Consider the following 15,931-nt stretch of genomic DNA (forward strand, 5'->3'; position numbering starts at 1 on the left):
TTCATTGGCTATTAGCATACATTCCTGTGAATTGCTTGTTCTAAACTTTTATACATTTTTATAATTGATCATTTGCCCATTTGCTTGTTGGTCTGCAGAAGTCTTCTATATTCTGAGTATAAGACCCCTTTTAGAGGTATGAATTATAAAATACCTCCTATTCTGTGCCTTATATTTTATTTCTATTATAGTGTCTTTGATCAATAAAATTTATTAATTTCAATTAGGTCTAATTTGTCAGTATTTTCACTTTTGGTCAACACTTTTTGTGTTTATTAAAATCCTTACAAGGTATTCTTATATGATATGCTTTTGACAGATTAATCACTTAACTTTTCACATTGAAAGCTACAATCAACATAAAATTAATCTTTTCAAATGAATAATATTGAAGTCCATCTTTTCCAAGTGATTTTACACTTTCTATTGAAAAGATGATCCAGTTCCCATTTCTAAGATATCATAATTGTCATAAATTAGATGATCAAAATATTCTATTTAATCTCTCTGTCAATCATGTAACACATTGTTTCAATTACTATAGCTTTATTATAGGTTTTATTACCTGAAGGTACGTTCTCCATTTTAAAAAATTGACCATTTTTTAGATCACCTTTAGATTCATGGGAAACTGATCAGAGATATCCCATAACCTTCCCCACTATCACTATCTCCTGCCAGAGTGGTATATTTCTTACAACTGCTGAACCTACTTAAACACATCTTTGCCACTGAATCCACAGTTTAAATTAAGATTTCCTATTGGTGTGTACGTTCTATGGGTTTTGACAAATTTATGAAGATATGCATCAACCTTTATAGCACTGCACAGAATAGTTTCACTGCTTTAAAAAATCCCTATGCTGTACTTATCTCTCCCTTTCCCTAGAACCCTTGGAAATCACTCTTTTATATATATCTATATCTATCTATCTATCTATCTATCTATCTATCTATCTATCTATCTCTATAGATATGTAATATATAACATTTTACCTTTTCCAAAATGTTATATATCCAGAATCACACAGTATGGAGTCTTTTAAATTGGCCTTCACTTACTACTATGCTTTTTTATAGGTTGATAGCCCATTTATTTCTGGTGTTTGATAATAACATTTCATTCTCTGGTTGTATCACAATTATTTATCCACTCACCTGCCAAAGGACAACTTGATTGATTCCAAGTTTTGAAACATCCCTGTCCCAAGTTTTCACATGTACATAAATATTAAACATCTTTGGATAAATAGTAAGAAGCATGATTGCTGGATCACATAGTAAGAGTGTGCTTAGTTTTGCAAGAATCTGCCACTGTCTTCCAGAGTGGCTGTAACATTTTTCATTTACGCCAGCAATGAATAAGAATTCCTGTTATCCATACTGTCCTCCGCATTCGATATTGTCAACGTTCTAGAGTAGCCATTCTAATAGTTGTGTAATGGTATTTCACTGTCAATTAAACTTGCATTTCACTAATGACATGTGAGTGCAGTATCCATTCATATGCTTACTTGCCATGTTTTTGGCAGTACTGGGGTTTTAACTCAGGACATTGAGTTGCTAAGCAAGTGCTCTACCACTTGTGCCATGTCTCCAGTCCTTTTGCTCTGGTTATTTTTGAGTTATGTTCACCCTTTATGCCCAATCCAGCCTGGACCACATTCTTCCTATTTTATGCTTTGTACCCTGGCTGGGATGACAAATAGGTACAACCACACCTAGCTTTTTTCTGTTGAGATGCAGTCTTGGAAGCTTTTTTGCCAGACCTGGCCTGGAACCTTGATCCTCAAGCTCTTAGTCTACTACATAGTTTGGAATATCAAGTGCACACCACCATGCCCCACTATTGGTTGAGATGGGACTTTACTTTTCCCTCCAGGCTAACCTTGAATCTCAATCCTCCTATCTCAGCTTTCCAGCTAGCTAGGATTACAGTCATGAGCCACTGACTCCCAGTCTTATTTGCCATCTTCATATTTTGTTTGGTAAGGTGTTTGTGCAGGTCTTTGGCCCATTTTTACTCTCATTTTGAGTTTTAGTAATGTTTCTGTATTTTGGATCACTGTTCTTTATCAAATATGTCTTTTGAAAATATTTTCTCCTAGTCTGTGGCTTATATTGTCACTCTTTCAATAGTTCTTATGAGGGGGGGTTTCAGACTGTTTCACTATGTAGCCTTGACTGGCCCCAAACTCATGATCCTCCTGCTTCAGCCTACTAAGAGCTGAGATTGCAGGCATTTCCTACCCCGTTGCAACTGGGTTTTCATGGTAGAATCTTTTGCAGAGCAGAAAATTCTAATTTTAATGACATCTAGCTTATCATTTTTTTCTTCCATGGATCATGCTGTTGGCATGGTATCTCCAGTTTTATTTTTGCTTTCAAGGTTGCTATGATTGTTGTTTTCCCTTGTATTTCCATATAAAATATATACTCAGCTGATCAAATTTCAGAAAGAAACCTGCTGAAATTTTGTTTAGGATTTTCTTGTTGATTGGGGGAAGGAATGTATTTCCATCACTGAGTCTTCCAACTACTGAGTATTCTGTATTCTTCTATTTATTTAGATCATATTTGTTTTTCTCAGTAATGTTTTACAGTTTTCAGTGTAAACATATTATGAATATTTTATTTGATTTGTTTCTATTCACCATTGTAAGTTACTATATAGAAAAACAGCTCCTAAGTGTATGATGGCTTTGTATCTAGTGGCACTCCTAATTTCATTTATTAATTCTGATAGATTGTAGTTTTGTGATGATTTTTTTCTCTTTTCAGTAATGGGGTTTGAACTCAAGAGCACTCAGGCGCTGTACAATTTGAGCCACTCTACCAACCGTATTCTTCATGATTTTATGTATATATGTTGGGTTTTTTTTCTTTTTTTTTTTTTTACAGTACTGAGGTTTGAATCCAGGCAGGTGCTTTCCCGGCACACTTGAGCCACATCCCCAGTCCTAACTGTGTCTTTTTTGAAAAGACCACCTTATTACTTCCCTTCCAACCATCATGCCTTTTATTTCTTCTTTGTCTTCTTCCACTGGTTGGAATTGATAGTAAAACTGAATTGAAGTAGTAAGGGCAGGCATCCTTGTCTCGTTCTTGATCTCCATAATTTACCAAGTGTTTATGTTTTTAGGTTTTTAAAGACACTCTGAAAATTCTTTCCCATTGTCATTTGCTGGCAACTTTACTATTAATGTGTACTGAATTTTATTGAATGAATTTCTCTGTACCTGTTAGGAAAACTGTGGTTCTGTCCCCTTTATCTGTTGACATGGTGAATTACACTGGTCAAATATCAAATATTTAACTACATCACATTCCCAACATAAGCCTCATTATCTCATAGTTGATTATTTCCATATCCAGATTTTGTTTGCTTATTTTTTAAAAAGAAAATTTCCATGTATGTTTATAAAAGAGATTGGCTTATCATTTTCCCTTCTTAGAATGTGCTATTCAAGTTTGGTTACCATCACCTATTCAGATTATGCTGGTACCCAGTTGATTTGGGAAATGTTTTCTATTTTTCTAGTCTCTGAGTTTATATAAGAGGATATTTATTCTTATGTAATTACTTGAAATAATTCAGCACTCTGAAATGGAAAGATTTTCTTTTTTGGCCAATTCTGGGATTTGAACTCAGAGCCTCATGCAAGTGCTATATTACTTGAGCCATAGCTGCAAGCCCTTTTTGATTTAGTTTCTTTTTCAGGGATGGTTTCCTGATTTTCCTGGGTGGCTTAATATTGCTATCCTTCTGGTATGAGCTTTCTCTTGCTCCTGTTACTACTGAACCTAACTGGGCCTAACTGGAGGTGATGGGAGATGCAGAAAGGACACAAGATAGACAGACAGCTAGATAGAATGTTAGGGCCAGATATGTTGGGTACTTGGATGGAAACACACAACAGCCTCATTGCTTCTTTTTTCTATTATTCTCTTCATCTACTCCACTTCTTTTCTCTATTTTTATTCTTTAAGGCCTTACTCCTTTAAAATTCTTTAAAACCTTGCTTCTAAAGTCTTCTTTTCTGTTCTTTAAAGCCTCTTTGCTTAAACTCGCTCTGTCCGGTGTTTTCTCTTTCTTCAGCATAATCTCTCTTAAAGTCTTTGCCCCCAGACTTGCACTGTCCCATGTTTTCTTTTGCTTAGCTTTTCTAAAGCCTATGTATAAAGTTCTTGGTGCAGACCTGCACTGTCCCATGTTCTCTCTTTAGCTTTAGCAATTCCCCTTCAGCAATTCTTTTCCCTTCAGCAATCTCCCTTCAGCCAAAAAACCCATCAAAAGCCTCCCCCATCCAAAAGCCTCATGTCATCCAACAGCCTAGCATCCTTCTTCAGCAAGTCTTTTATACCCAGTGGTAAACAAGGAGGTGGAGCACAGTTCTTGGGGAGGGGTGCTACATTGTAACAAGAGGAACATGAGTGGTCCTGCTTCTCTGAACATAAACAACTTCCAAAAAGCAGCTGAGCAGCATCTTGCCTTCTCACTGTCTTCTGAGGCTGAGGCTGTGCCAAATCTCCGCCTACAGAATATTTGACATAAACATCTTAGGAAAAGCAGCTGCTCTGCATCTTATTCTCTCCCTATTCTGTGGCTGGGGCTGTGCCAAACTCAGCCTGCAGAACATCAAGTACAACTGTGCTTATGTCCTCATAGGCTTCTCCTACTCTGTTTCCCACATCCTCCTACCTCTGCCTCTCAAGTAGTTGGGTTACAGGTTTTTGCCACCATGCCTGGCAAGACTTTTAACTATATCTTTAATTTATTTAATAGATATGACTTATCAGATTTTTATTTTTTCTTGCTTCAGCTTTGGAAAACTGGGATTTTCCTGAGGGGGGAGAAATGGCCTTCAACTTGACTCCTCTACTCTGAGATTATCTGCTCCTGTCAAGAGCCTGTTGTTTGTTCTCATGCATAGAAAATTTCTGGTGCAAAACTGACCATAGCAGTCAGTTCTCATCTCTGAGGACTTTCCTTCTCAGAAATCTTAGTTTATTCCATTCTTATCATCTGCCTTCTGTTGCTTTAAAAAGAGTTTCTGGCTTTAGCTAGTTCTCATGGTTGCTTTCTGCTTACAGATAATCCATCTAACCTAGAAGAAAAATTTCACCAAATATAAGCATTAGTTTTAACATACTTTTTTTCTGGTAATTGAACCCAGAGCCTTATGCTTGACAAGCAAGTACTCTACACTTGAACTATGACCCCAGTCCTTTTGGTTTTATTTTATTTTTGAGTTAGAGGTCTTGCTAACTTTTTCCTGGGTGGCCTCAAACTTGTAATTTTTTTTTCCTCAGGAAAATCCAAGGAAATACACACATTAATGCATGCTTAGACCTGGGGGTGTAGCACAGTGGTAAAGTACATGCTTAGAATGCATGAGGCCCTGGGTTTGATCCCCAGGAACACACACCCACACACATGCACACACACACACACACACACACACTCCCCAAATACAACAGTTCAATTTTTATTTAATAAAGAAAAAGGATAAAGAAAGAATGATGTCCTCAAGTGTCCTAAATTCTTTTGAGGACTTTAGGATTATTTCAGGATCTCAGATTATTGTTTAAAAAGGATTGTGTCAAACAGTGATTTAACAGGATTGATTTTTGTTTTGCTTTTGTTTGGTTCTAGGAAATGAACTCATGGTCTGATATGCACACATTCTCTACCACTGAGCTATACTTCCAGCTCCCCTAACAATTTTAGTTAGTGAAAAAGAGGGTAAACTATATAAGATTTTCTCATTATTGCCTATAAATGAGAAATATTATTTTTGTTTGCTTTGGCAGTACTGGGGTTTGAAATCAGAACTTGCACTTCGTAAAAAGCTGCTCCAGCACTTGAGCCATGCCTCCAGCTCTGAGAATTATTTTTTAAATTTAATACTAGTGTTATGGAATATTTACAATGTGTTAGATATGTAGTCACCAAAGAATTAAGGTACTTTCTAGCTTACACAGTGCTCAGAACAGGAAAAGGGTCAAAATTTTACTGTATTAATATGTTCATGCAGCAGATTTTTAATACAATTTGGAAGAAACAATTATGCTATGTTATGTTTATGGCCATGCTAGGGGTTTAACTTGATAATATAGTCAACCAGAAAATCCAAAGTAACTACAAGGAATTTCAACGAGGTTGAAGCAGTGGTAGAATACAGGCTTAGTATGCAAGCGGTCCTGAGTTTAATACCCAGAACAATAACACAAAATTAAAACAATTTTCAAACACTCTGATCTTGAAAAAATGAAGCTATATGGTGAAGAGTTACCACAAATAATTCAAAATTTCATAAAAGTTCAAAATATTTCATTAAAAAGATATTAATTAAAAGTCAATTAAAATAGAATGTTTTCTAGTACTCAAACAGTTTAAATTTGTGGAAAGGTAATTCACTAAGGGAAGACCAGATATGGAGGAAATACATACTTAATATCCACTATAATAAAAATGTCAAGTGCACTGAATATCAATTAAGAAGGAACATATTTAGTGCTATGGAGAGTATGCATAGTCCAATAAACAGTGATATGAATATTTAGATAATAGAATTTCTTGAAAGGCATTGCATTAAGAACTTTGCCAAAATTAACAAGAGATACATATAAACCACACAGGGGTTATGTGAACACCGAAGTTTTTTTACAGTTGAAGTTTTCCTTAATTCTCAGTCATGAGCCAAAAGGTTGGGGATTATTGGTTGCAAGAATTTGAACTCACCAGTCCCAGAGTCTCCAGTCAGACACACCTCATACTGGTAGCTGTGGGACAGCGTCCCCGCACCGCTGAAATCCACCACGTGGCCCGGAAAGTGGCCCTGGGGAACCGCAAAGCCAGACAGAGAAGACGGCCTGCTCCTCCTGCGCAGCCGCACCGCCACGAACACCAGCACACACAAGAGGAAGAGCGACGACACCGACGCCAAGGCCACCACCAGGTGCAAGGTGAGCGCGTCGCCCCGTCCCTGCTCGGCCGCCGCTTCCTGCAGCGGCAGGTAGGGCTGGGAGAAGCCATCCACCAGCAGCACGTGCAGCGTGACGCTGGCAGACAGCGGCGGCTCGCCATTGTCCCTGACCAGCACCAGCAGCCTGTGCTTGGGCGCGTCGCGCTCGCTCAGCGGCCTGGCGGTGCGCACCTCGCCATTGTGCGGCCACACGCTGAAGAGCCCGGGCTCCGTGGCCTTGAGCAGCTGGTAGGACAGCCATGCGTTCTGACCCGGGTCGCCGTCCACCGCCACCACCTTGGTGAGCAGGTACCCCGGCTCGGCCGCCCTGGGCAGCAGCTCGGTGCAGGGCGCAGAGGCGTTCTGCATCGGGTACAGCACGAAGGGCGAGTTGTCATTGGCGTCCAGCACCAGCAGGCGCACGAGCGCCTGGCTGCTGAGCGCGGGCGAGCCGCAGTCGGCGGCGCCCACGCGGAACTCCAAGGCCTGCAGGGCCTCGTAGTCCAGCGGCCTCAGGGCGAACAGCTGCCCGCTGTCCGCGTCGATGGCCACGAGCGAGGCGAGGGCCAGGTGCGGCTCTAGGGGCGGCAGCAGCGAGTAGGTGAGCTGGGCGTTGGTGCCCGCGTCCCTGTCTGTGGCGCTCACGCTGCCTATGTGCAGGCCGGGGCTGTTGTTCTCGCGCACCCGCAGGGTGTAGGAGGTGTGCGTGAAGGCCGGGGCGTTGTCGTTCACGTCGGACACCTGCACGCTTATGCTGTGCTCCGTTTGCAGCCTGGGAGTCCCCATGTCTGAAACCGTGAAGGTGATGTTGTACTGGGATCTGCTCTCTCTGTCCAATGGCCTTTCTGTCACCAGGGTGTAGAAATTCTTGAATGTCGGTTTTAGAACGAAGGGAAGGTTGTCTGGAATGGAGCAAATCATCTTCCCATTGTCTCCAGAATCTCTATCTCGAATTCGGAAGATTGAGACTACTGTCTCAGGAGCATCTTCTGGGATGGCGCTGGTGAGTGAAGATATGGTGAGTTCTGGGGCGTTGTCATTCACATCCACCACCTCTATGACCACAGTGCCTTTCCCAGAAAGGCCTCCTCCATCCCTGGCCTCAAGGTCCACATGGTAAGATTTGATTTTTTCAAAGTCCAATTTCTTCTTCAGTCGGATTTCTCCAGTGACCTCGTTTATGGAGAAAGTTTGCTAAATTTCCTCGGATGCTTGCCACAGGCCATAGGAAACAGTCCCGAATTCCCCAGCATCTGCATCCCTAGCCAAGACGCTAAGGATTGGTGAATCCGCAGGGCTGTTCTCCAGGACCTGCACCCCATATGGGGTGTTCACAAACTCGGGAGCATTGTCATTGACGTCCATGACCAGGATTTGAACCAAGACTGAGCCAGACCTTGGTGGGGACCCACCATCTACAGCCATGAGGGTTAAGCTGAACTCAGCCTGTGCCTCTCGATCCAGCGCTTTGTCCTGTACCAAGTCTGGGTATTTCTTGCCCTCACTGTGATTTCGAGTGAGAACGTGAAAATGAGAATCAGGGCTGATACATCCAAATCCTCGGCTAATTTCATTGGAAATACAGTGCCTGGCTGACTGTTTTCCAGTATTTTCAGGAGCACTTCTCTATCCGGGAACACTGGAGCATGGTCATTTATGTCCTGGATCAATAATTCTCCTTGAAAAAATTGCGCTGGCCTTTCCAGGAGCACTTGGAAATGTAGTACACACGGATCCTTAGAACCACACAGGTCTTCCCGGTCTAGTTTCTCTCTCAGAAGCAAATCTCCAGTCTGAGGATCCAGCACCAAATGCTGCTTGTCATCGTCAGACACCACCCGTGCTGACCGGGTGGCCAGTTCCCCAGTTCCCAGGCCCAGGTCTTTGTTCAGATGAGCCACAAGGGAGCCACTCTCTGTTTCCTCTGGCAAGAAGTAATGAATAGGCTTTGCTTGAACCGGACACAAGAACATGAAAATTAAGGCTATAACTTGCCTGTTTGGTTGAATTCTCTCTAGCTTCTCCATACTGAAGTCCGGTGCTTACATCCAGTCTTTTCAGCTTTTTCAGAATGGGTTGAGATGTGGAATTCTGATTTCTTGTTTGTTGAAATCGTCACAAAATTGCTTTTAATCTTACATCCGTTTAGTATATCGTGGTCCAAACCTGTACCCCTTGCAAACCTTTTGCCTGTGGTTCTGATTTCGTCTTGCAATACAAAAGAACACCGGAGCTTTTTAGGGTTGTTTATTCACAAGTCTCTGCCTGCAGCGCCACCCTGCGTCTTGATTGAGTAAAAACACCTTTTGGAAGTTTCTATATAAATTTCATATTTAAAAGTGTATGGAGTTTTTTTTTTTCCCCCAAAACGTTGTTATTGCCTTAATTTGAAGAATTGATAATATTATTCTAATAGAGTCCATGAGCTAGAATAATCATAAGTACAAAGCAAGAAGCTATATCAGTGTTCCCACGCACCCCTATCAGTGGAACTTATAAGAACTCCATTGCTACTTTGCATTAAATAACCAGGAGGGAGAAATTCTTATACAATTTGAATTTACTTCACAGTAGTTACAAGTGTTTATTTCCAAGATCTGAGGACTTTACGTTGATGCCTATTCTGTACCACATTATTCTAAAAAGGGACTATTTTTCAAGGAATAGGAGCTATTGTTCCAACTAGTATACAAATAGTAATACAGTTGAATAAAGAGATACCCTGTTTCGTATTAGGTCATTTACAGTGTGGAACCACATTAAATCTAAAACTAAGGGAAAAGAATTAGAATCACACTCTTAGAACTGGAGTGAAAACGAACAGAGTTTTTACAAGATAAGGAAATAGAGGCTCGTGAATGGTAGGATATGATCGTTCCTGTTTTGAATAATAAAGGTAAGATTATATCAAGACAGAATCAGGTACGTAGAAGTCACAGAATTTTAAGATAAAGACTTTATTTAAGCTGTGCTTATTTAGTTAGATAGGTGTAAAGTATATTTTATAATGAATTTGCCTGTTCCCACATTCTCCCTTTGTATTGGAACTATTAAATTCCCTGACCAGCTGATTTGGGGAATAACAAGAATCACTGATTTCCAATATCATGAGCACAAAGGACATTTCAATCATATGTGGATATTTCAATCGCCTCACATGCTTCGCAGTGAAATTTCAAAGAACTCTTTTTCCTTTGCATTATCTAACCCTAAGAGAGCAAACAGTGCCTTAGGGCTTTGTCTACTCTACAAGGTGAAGGAGAGAGACTTGTGTATAAAATATCTGGATTCCAGCACAGTGTGTGGCTGTTGAGATTACTCTGACACAGTAAGAAAGCACTTGTACCATGGAAACACAGTTAACCAGTTTACTGGTTACGCTTGGTATATTTGATGGAGTACTGTTTATTGAGCTAAATGTAGAATTTCCTTCACTTAAATATCTTATTTCGTTTAATATCTGATGAATTTAATTAACTTATAATTCATGTTAAATTATTTTAAAATTATGTCAATAATCTCTAATTCCGTGACAAAGTATTATTGAAATTATACTGGAAAGCATGGCCTACAGTAGCCATTCAATGAGTACCATGTAAATAACTAAATCCACTTGAGTAATTATGTTCCTACCTATATGAGCAGATTATTGTCAGTTCATAAATTCATCCATGAGTACAACTGGATGTGTACAGATTCTGAGAGATGAGAATATAACACATGCTAAGCACTATTCAGATAAATTTACTTTGATTATAATTAATCAGTTCTTTTTCCTCTTTTGTGGTAAAGGGGTTTGAACTCAGGGCCCCACACTTGATAGACAGGCACTCTATGCCTCTGCTCCAAGTCTGATAATCAGTTATTACAACAGATATTATAATGACAGTAATAATTATAATACCTTGGTATTTCCTTTCATATTTAAGGCAAATCAGAGAAAATGCAATATATATCAACATAAAATGAAGTGAAAATATATACGCTGCAAAGAATGAAAACAAAGGTTACTGTTGTTTTTGAGATGGAGGTCTTGCTATGTAGTCCAGGCTGGCCTTGAAATCCCAATTCTCCTGCCTTGGCCTCCCTAGTGCTGGAATTACAGGAGTTCACCAGGACACAAGGCTTAAGAATATTATTTTTTGACATAAATGGAAAACAAATCTCCAGGGCAAAACAAAGAGAAAATTGTTCCTAATATAGTAGCTAGGTTCTACTTAGATTTAAACTAAAGAGTTTCAGAAGAAAATTCAAACTATGTTTTGCTTTCTTATTCCTAAATGTGGAGGAAGCAAGAATGCTGAGAGTGCGTTCTTTCAAGTTCCTTTTTTGCAATTCAGAAAGCAAATGAAATCTAAATGTTAGCATTACATGCAGGTATTATTCTAAGCATTTTACCTATTGTATTAACTCATTTCCTCAAGAGTCCTATGATGTTGGCACATTTTATAGATGAAGAAATTAGGGCATAGAGATTTCAATAACCTGCCCAAAGTCATGCACCATGTGCTCCAGGATTTGAAAGGTTACATTGTAACTTTGGAATGCATTCTCTTGTATGTCTAAGTGGAAGTAGAGAAGTGAACAATAGTTTGGATAATTCACAGTAAACACAAACTTCAGCCTTGACTTGGGAACATAGATGTAATAGGTGAGATATATTTGTATTAAAGTTTTCCATCATTATTAGAACTTTAAAGTGTTTTCTCTCCCAGCAAAGAGAGATGCATATCCAAGTTAGAAAATGGAAAGAAAATAAGTACTCAGGGTTTTGTTGAGATCATTAATTAGATAAAAATAATAATGACATATATATAATAAGTTATCCATATGTATGATAAATTACTTGTAGCCTTAAATACTGGAGAAAAAAATCTATGTGTATATCTTTTAAAATGCTATTAAATTCAAATAAAAGTTTAATGTTATAATAACGAGGGTGGCTTAGAAGGATGGCCTGGTATAATATGTCATGGATTTTTCTCCCAAATTGTGAAAGTTATCAGGAAAAAAATCCATTATAACTGCAGAAAACAGGAATTAATGATATAAAGAGAGATCAGCTAAAAACTATGACATCCCAGTCAGGTAAGGTGTATTATCCATTCTGAAGGATTATTATGACAATTTACATAATTGGTTTCCAGACCTGAGGCATGAAATTTTAAGTATTTTTCCATTTTTAATATACAAGGAGAGATAGAATAGAATGACACTAGAATATTAAGCAGCACCTTTAACTCATCACTGGGAATATAGAAGCAAGAACTTTAAGCATCATTTAAGAAAAGATAAAAATCTTTTAAAAGAAATTTGAATACAAGTACTCCTAGAGTTCAAAATATGAAATGCATGCTTTTAACTTTTGAATTACCTGTTTTTAAACCAGAGAGTATTTTTAATTTTCATGATTACTTAAGGAATGTTTTGCTCTTAACTTGTGGGGAGAAAGTAGAGAGACGTTACATATTAATTATTGAAAGAGAAATACATGATATAAATATTGGAGTTCTTTTTGTTTGTGTGTACTGGGTGTCAAGCCCAGCCCCTCATGTCTGAAAGCTCTCTACCACTGAGATATTCTCTCAGCCCTAGGTATTAGATTTTAGCAAGTGGTTATTAGTTTTAAAAATGATTTTTACAATATAATATTTCAAAATGTTAAGATATTAACATTTTGAAATGTTAAAGATACAGTTATTAAGTAGTTAATATTAATGGTTTCTGGAATTCATAATAACTTCTCACAGAAGGAATTCTCTTTTGGAATGTTCTGACAGACTAAATTCATCTGATCATATGGTGAAATACTACAACACAAACAGTGCTCATTGGTAAAAGAAAACTAAAATTTACTATTGGCTAACCCTCCAAATTGCAACTTGTATGATATTTGTAAAACTCATACTCACTGAAATGCAAGGGCAGGAAGGAGATTCTTAAATACAGTGTGACATGAGAAATCTGTGATGAAATCTAAGACAATTTCTAGTAGTTCCTTCTGGTATATAGTAAGTAAAAAGATAGTATGTATATGTTTAATGCATTAAATATTCAATTATCTAATTTCAAGTGCTTCTAAAATCAGGAAGTGTGACTTCTTCATTTTTGTTCTTTTTCAAGATTCTTTTGTCTATTCAGAGATCTTTGTATTCTCATATGAATTTTAGAGTCAGTTTGCCAGTTTCTGCAAAAAAAAAGCAAACTGGGATTTTGATAGCATTTGCATTGAATCTGTAGACCAATTTGAGTATACAACCATTTGTGCAGCATTAGGTCTTCTCATTCATGAATGCTTTCTACTTGAGTCTTTTTAAAATTTCTTTCAATAATGTTTTCTAGTGTTAAGAGTAAAAGTCTACTTTTTTATTAAATTCATTTTTATGTGTTTTACTCCTTTTGGAGCTGATAAGTGGAATTTTTTTCTTCACTTCATTTTTGGTTTGTTCAATCCTAGTGTTTAGAAATAAAATTGATTTTTCAATATTGATCTTGTGTCCTGCAATCTTACTGAACCTATCAAATTTTATTAGTTCTAATTTTGGATGCCTTAGGATTTTGTATATGCATGTACATGCATGGTTGTGCCATCTAAACATGTAGATAGTTCTACTTTCATTTTCCAATATGAATAATTTTACTCTTTTTCTTTGCTAATAGCTATGCTGAAACATCCAGTACAATACTAAATAGAAGAAATGAAGGCAAACATCCTTGTTTTGTTCCTGATCTGAGGGAGAAGCTTTCAGTCTTTCACTACTAATTAGCTGTGAAGCTGTAGAATTGCCTTTTATCAAGTCAAGGACTTCTCATATTATTCCTAATTTATTGAGCGTTTTTATCTTGAGAAGGTGTTGGATTTTGTTAAATGCTTTTCAGCATTTATTGAAATGATTTACGTAGTTTTGGTCTTTATTTTGCTGATAAGATGTATTGCACTTGTTTCTGTTGTTGAACCAACATGGCATGTCTTCTTGACCATAATATGTAATTTTTTATAGGTTACTGGAGTCAGTATAATAATATTTGGTTGAGAAATTTTGCATCTGTATTTATAAGGAAAATTGATGTGGTTTTGTTTCCTTGCATTATATTAGTCTGGTTTTGTCAACAAGGTAATTCTAGACTCATATAATGAGTTGAGTAATGGTCCCTAACTTCCATTTTTTAATGAATTTGTCGAGTATTGGTGCTAATTCTTCTGTAAATGACTGGCAGAATTCTTTAGGGAAATCATCTGGTCCTGGGCTTTTCTTTGTGGAAAGGTTTTGCTTACCCACTCGATGTCTTGAAAATCAATTCACATGTTCTATTTCTTCCTTATTGTTGGCTTAAAATTGTTCATAGTGTTCTCTGATAACCACATTTTAAAAATCTGTATGGTTGATTGTAGTGTTCCCTCTTTTATTCCTTATTTTGCTAATTTGATCCTTTTTTTGTGGTACTGGGGTTTGAACACAACACAGGGCCTTATGCTTGCTAGGCAGGTGTTCTGCTACTTGAGCCACTCCACAGTCCTTTTTTGTGTTTTGTGTTTTTAAGAGAGGGTCTCCCAAACTTTTCACCCCAGCTGGCCTCAAACTGCAATCCTCTGATCTCCGGAGGAAAGATTACAGTGTCAGTCACCAATGCCTGGCCTTTTGTGGTTTTTTTTCCTGGTTTAGTCTAGCTAAAGGATTGCCAATATCTTTTGATTCAATTGATTGTCAAGTCTCCAACTTTTGTTTCAATTGATTGTCACTATTGTTTTTATATTTTGCTTCACTTATTTCTACTCTAACCTTCTCATTTCCTTTTGCTTGTTTGGTTTTAGTGTACTCTCCTTTCCTTTGGTTTGTAGTTTCTTAAAGCAAGCATTTGAAGTATTGATTTGAGATCTTTGTTTTTTAAATGTAGGTATTTTCAGCTCTAAGCTCAGCATTTATTACATGCCATAGGTTTTTGTATGTTGTGTTTTCATTTCATTCATTTCAGAGTATTTTACAATGTCCCTTGTAATTTCTTCTTTGAGTCAATGGCTGTTTAGAAATGTGTTGATTTTCACCTATTTGTGAATTCCCTAAATTTTCTCCTGCTTCTAATTTCATTCCATTACAATTGGAGAATATACTTTGCACAATTTTGATCCTTTAAAATTTTTTGAGTTTTTTTTATTACTCAACAATGTGATGCATCATGGAGAACATTCCTTGTACACTTGAGAAGAATGTCTTCTTATTGTTTTTGAGTAGAGTGTTCTGCTAGCTGGCTTGTGGTATTATTCAAGCATTTCTTTTTTCTTGGTGAAATTTTATTTAGTCATTATACATGTTATTGAAAGTGGTAGAATCAAACTTTTCAGCTATTGCCATGGAATTATCTATTTGTGTTAGATTTTTTTCCAGTTGTTTTGAGGGCCCTATTTTTAGGTGCAAATATATTTGTAATTCTTATATCTTCCAAATGGATTGGCACTTTCATCATCTAAAATATCCCTCTTTAATTCTATTTTTAGTAATTTAAAATTTTTATTTTAAAATATTTTTAAAATATTAAAAATTTTAAATATTTTATGTTGTCTGATATTAATATAACCATTCCATAGCTCTCTTCTGTTATTGACTTCTTGGTGTCTTTTTTATTCCTTAACTTTAAATATATTTATGTCTTTGAATTAAGCTGTATCTCTTACAGACATCATATATGGGATTATTTTTATAAATCCATTTTGCTAATCAATTCTTCTTTTAAATTGAGTATGTAGTCAATTTAATATAATTATTCACATTTAATATACTTACTCATGAGACAGATGTATGTCTGTCATTTGCTGTATTTAATATCTTATTTCTTGTCCCTCTAGTCCTCTATTACTGTCCTTTGTATTAAATAGATGTTAAGTTAATGTCCTTTCCATTTATTTTACCTTTTTATTTTTTTTTTAGCAGTACTAGGGTTTGAATTCAGGGCTTCACAATTGCAAC

General features: G+C 37.2%; 1 protein-coding gene across 1 annotated transcript; it reads right to left on the reverse strand.

Moving 5' to 3' along the window:
- Positions 1-5,226: 5,226 nt before the first annotated feature.
- On the reverse strand, positions 5,227-11,316 carry LOC109702596 (protocadherin beta-4-like). The gene is given in 3 exon segments (XM_020187894.2): positions 5,227-6,695; positions 6,698-8,518; positions 8,521-11,316. Coding segments are annotated over 3 exon segments (2,346 nt in total). The 5' UTR covers positions 8,996-11,316; the 3' UTR covers positions 5,227-6,645.
- Positions 11,317-15,931: the final 4,615 nt, after the last annotated feature.

The sequence above is a fragment of the Castor canadensis genome, chromosome 6 (genome assembly GCF_047511655.1).
Source record: "Castor canadensis chromosome 6, mCasCan1.hap1v2, whole genome shotgun sequence".
In the NCBI taxonomy this organism is placed as follows: Eukaryota; Metazoa; Chordata; class Mammalia; order Rodentia; family Castoridae; genus Castor; species Castor canadensis.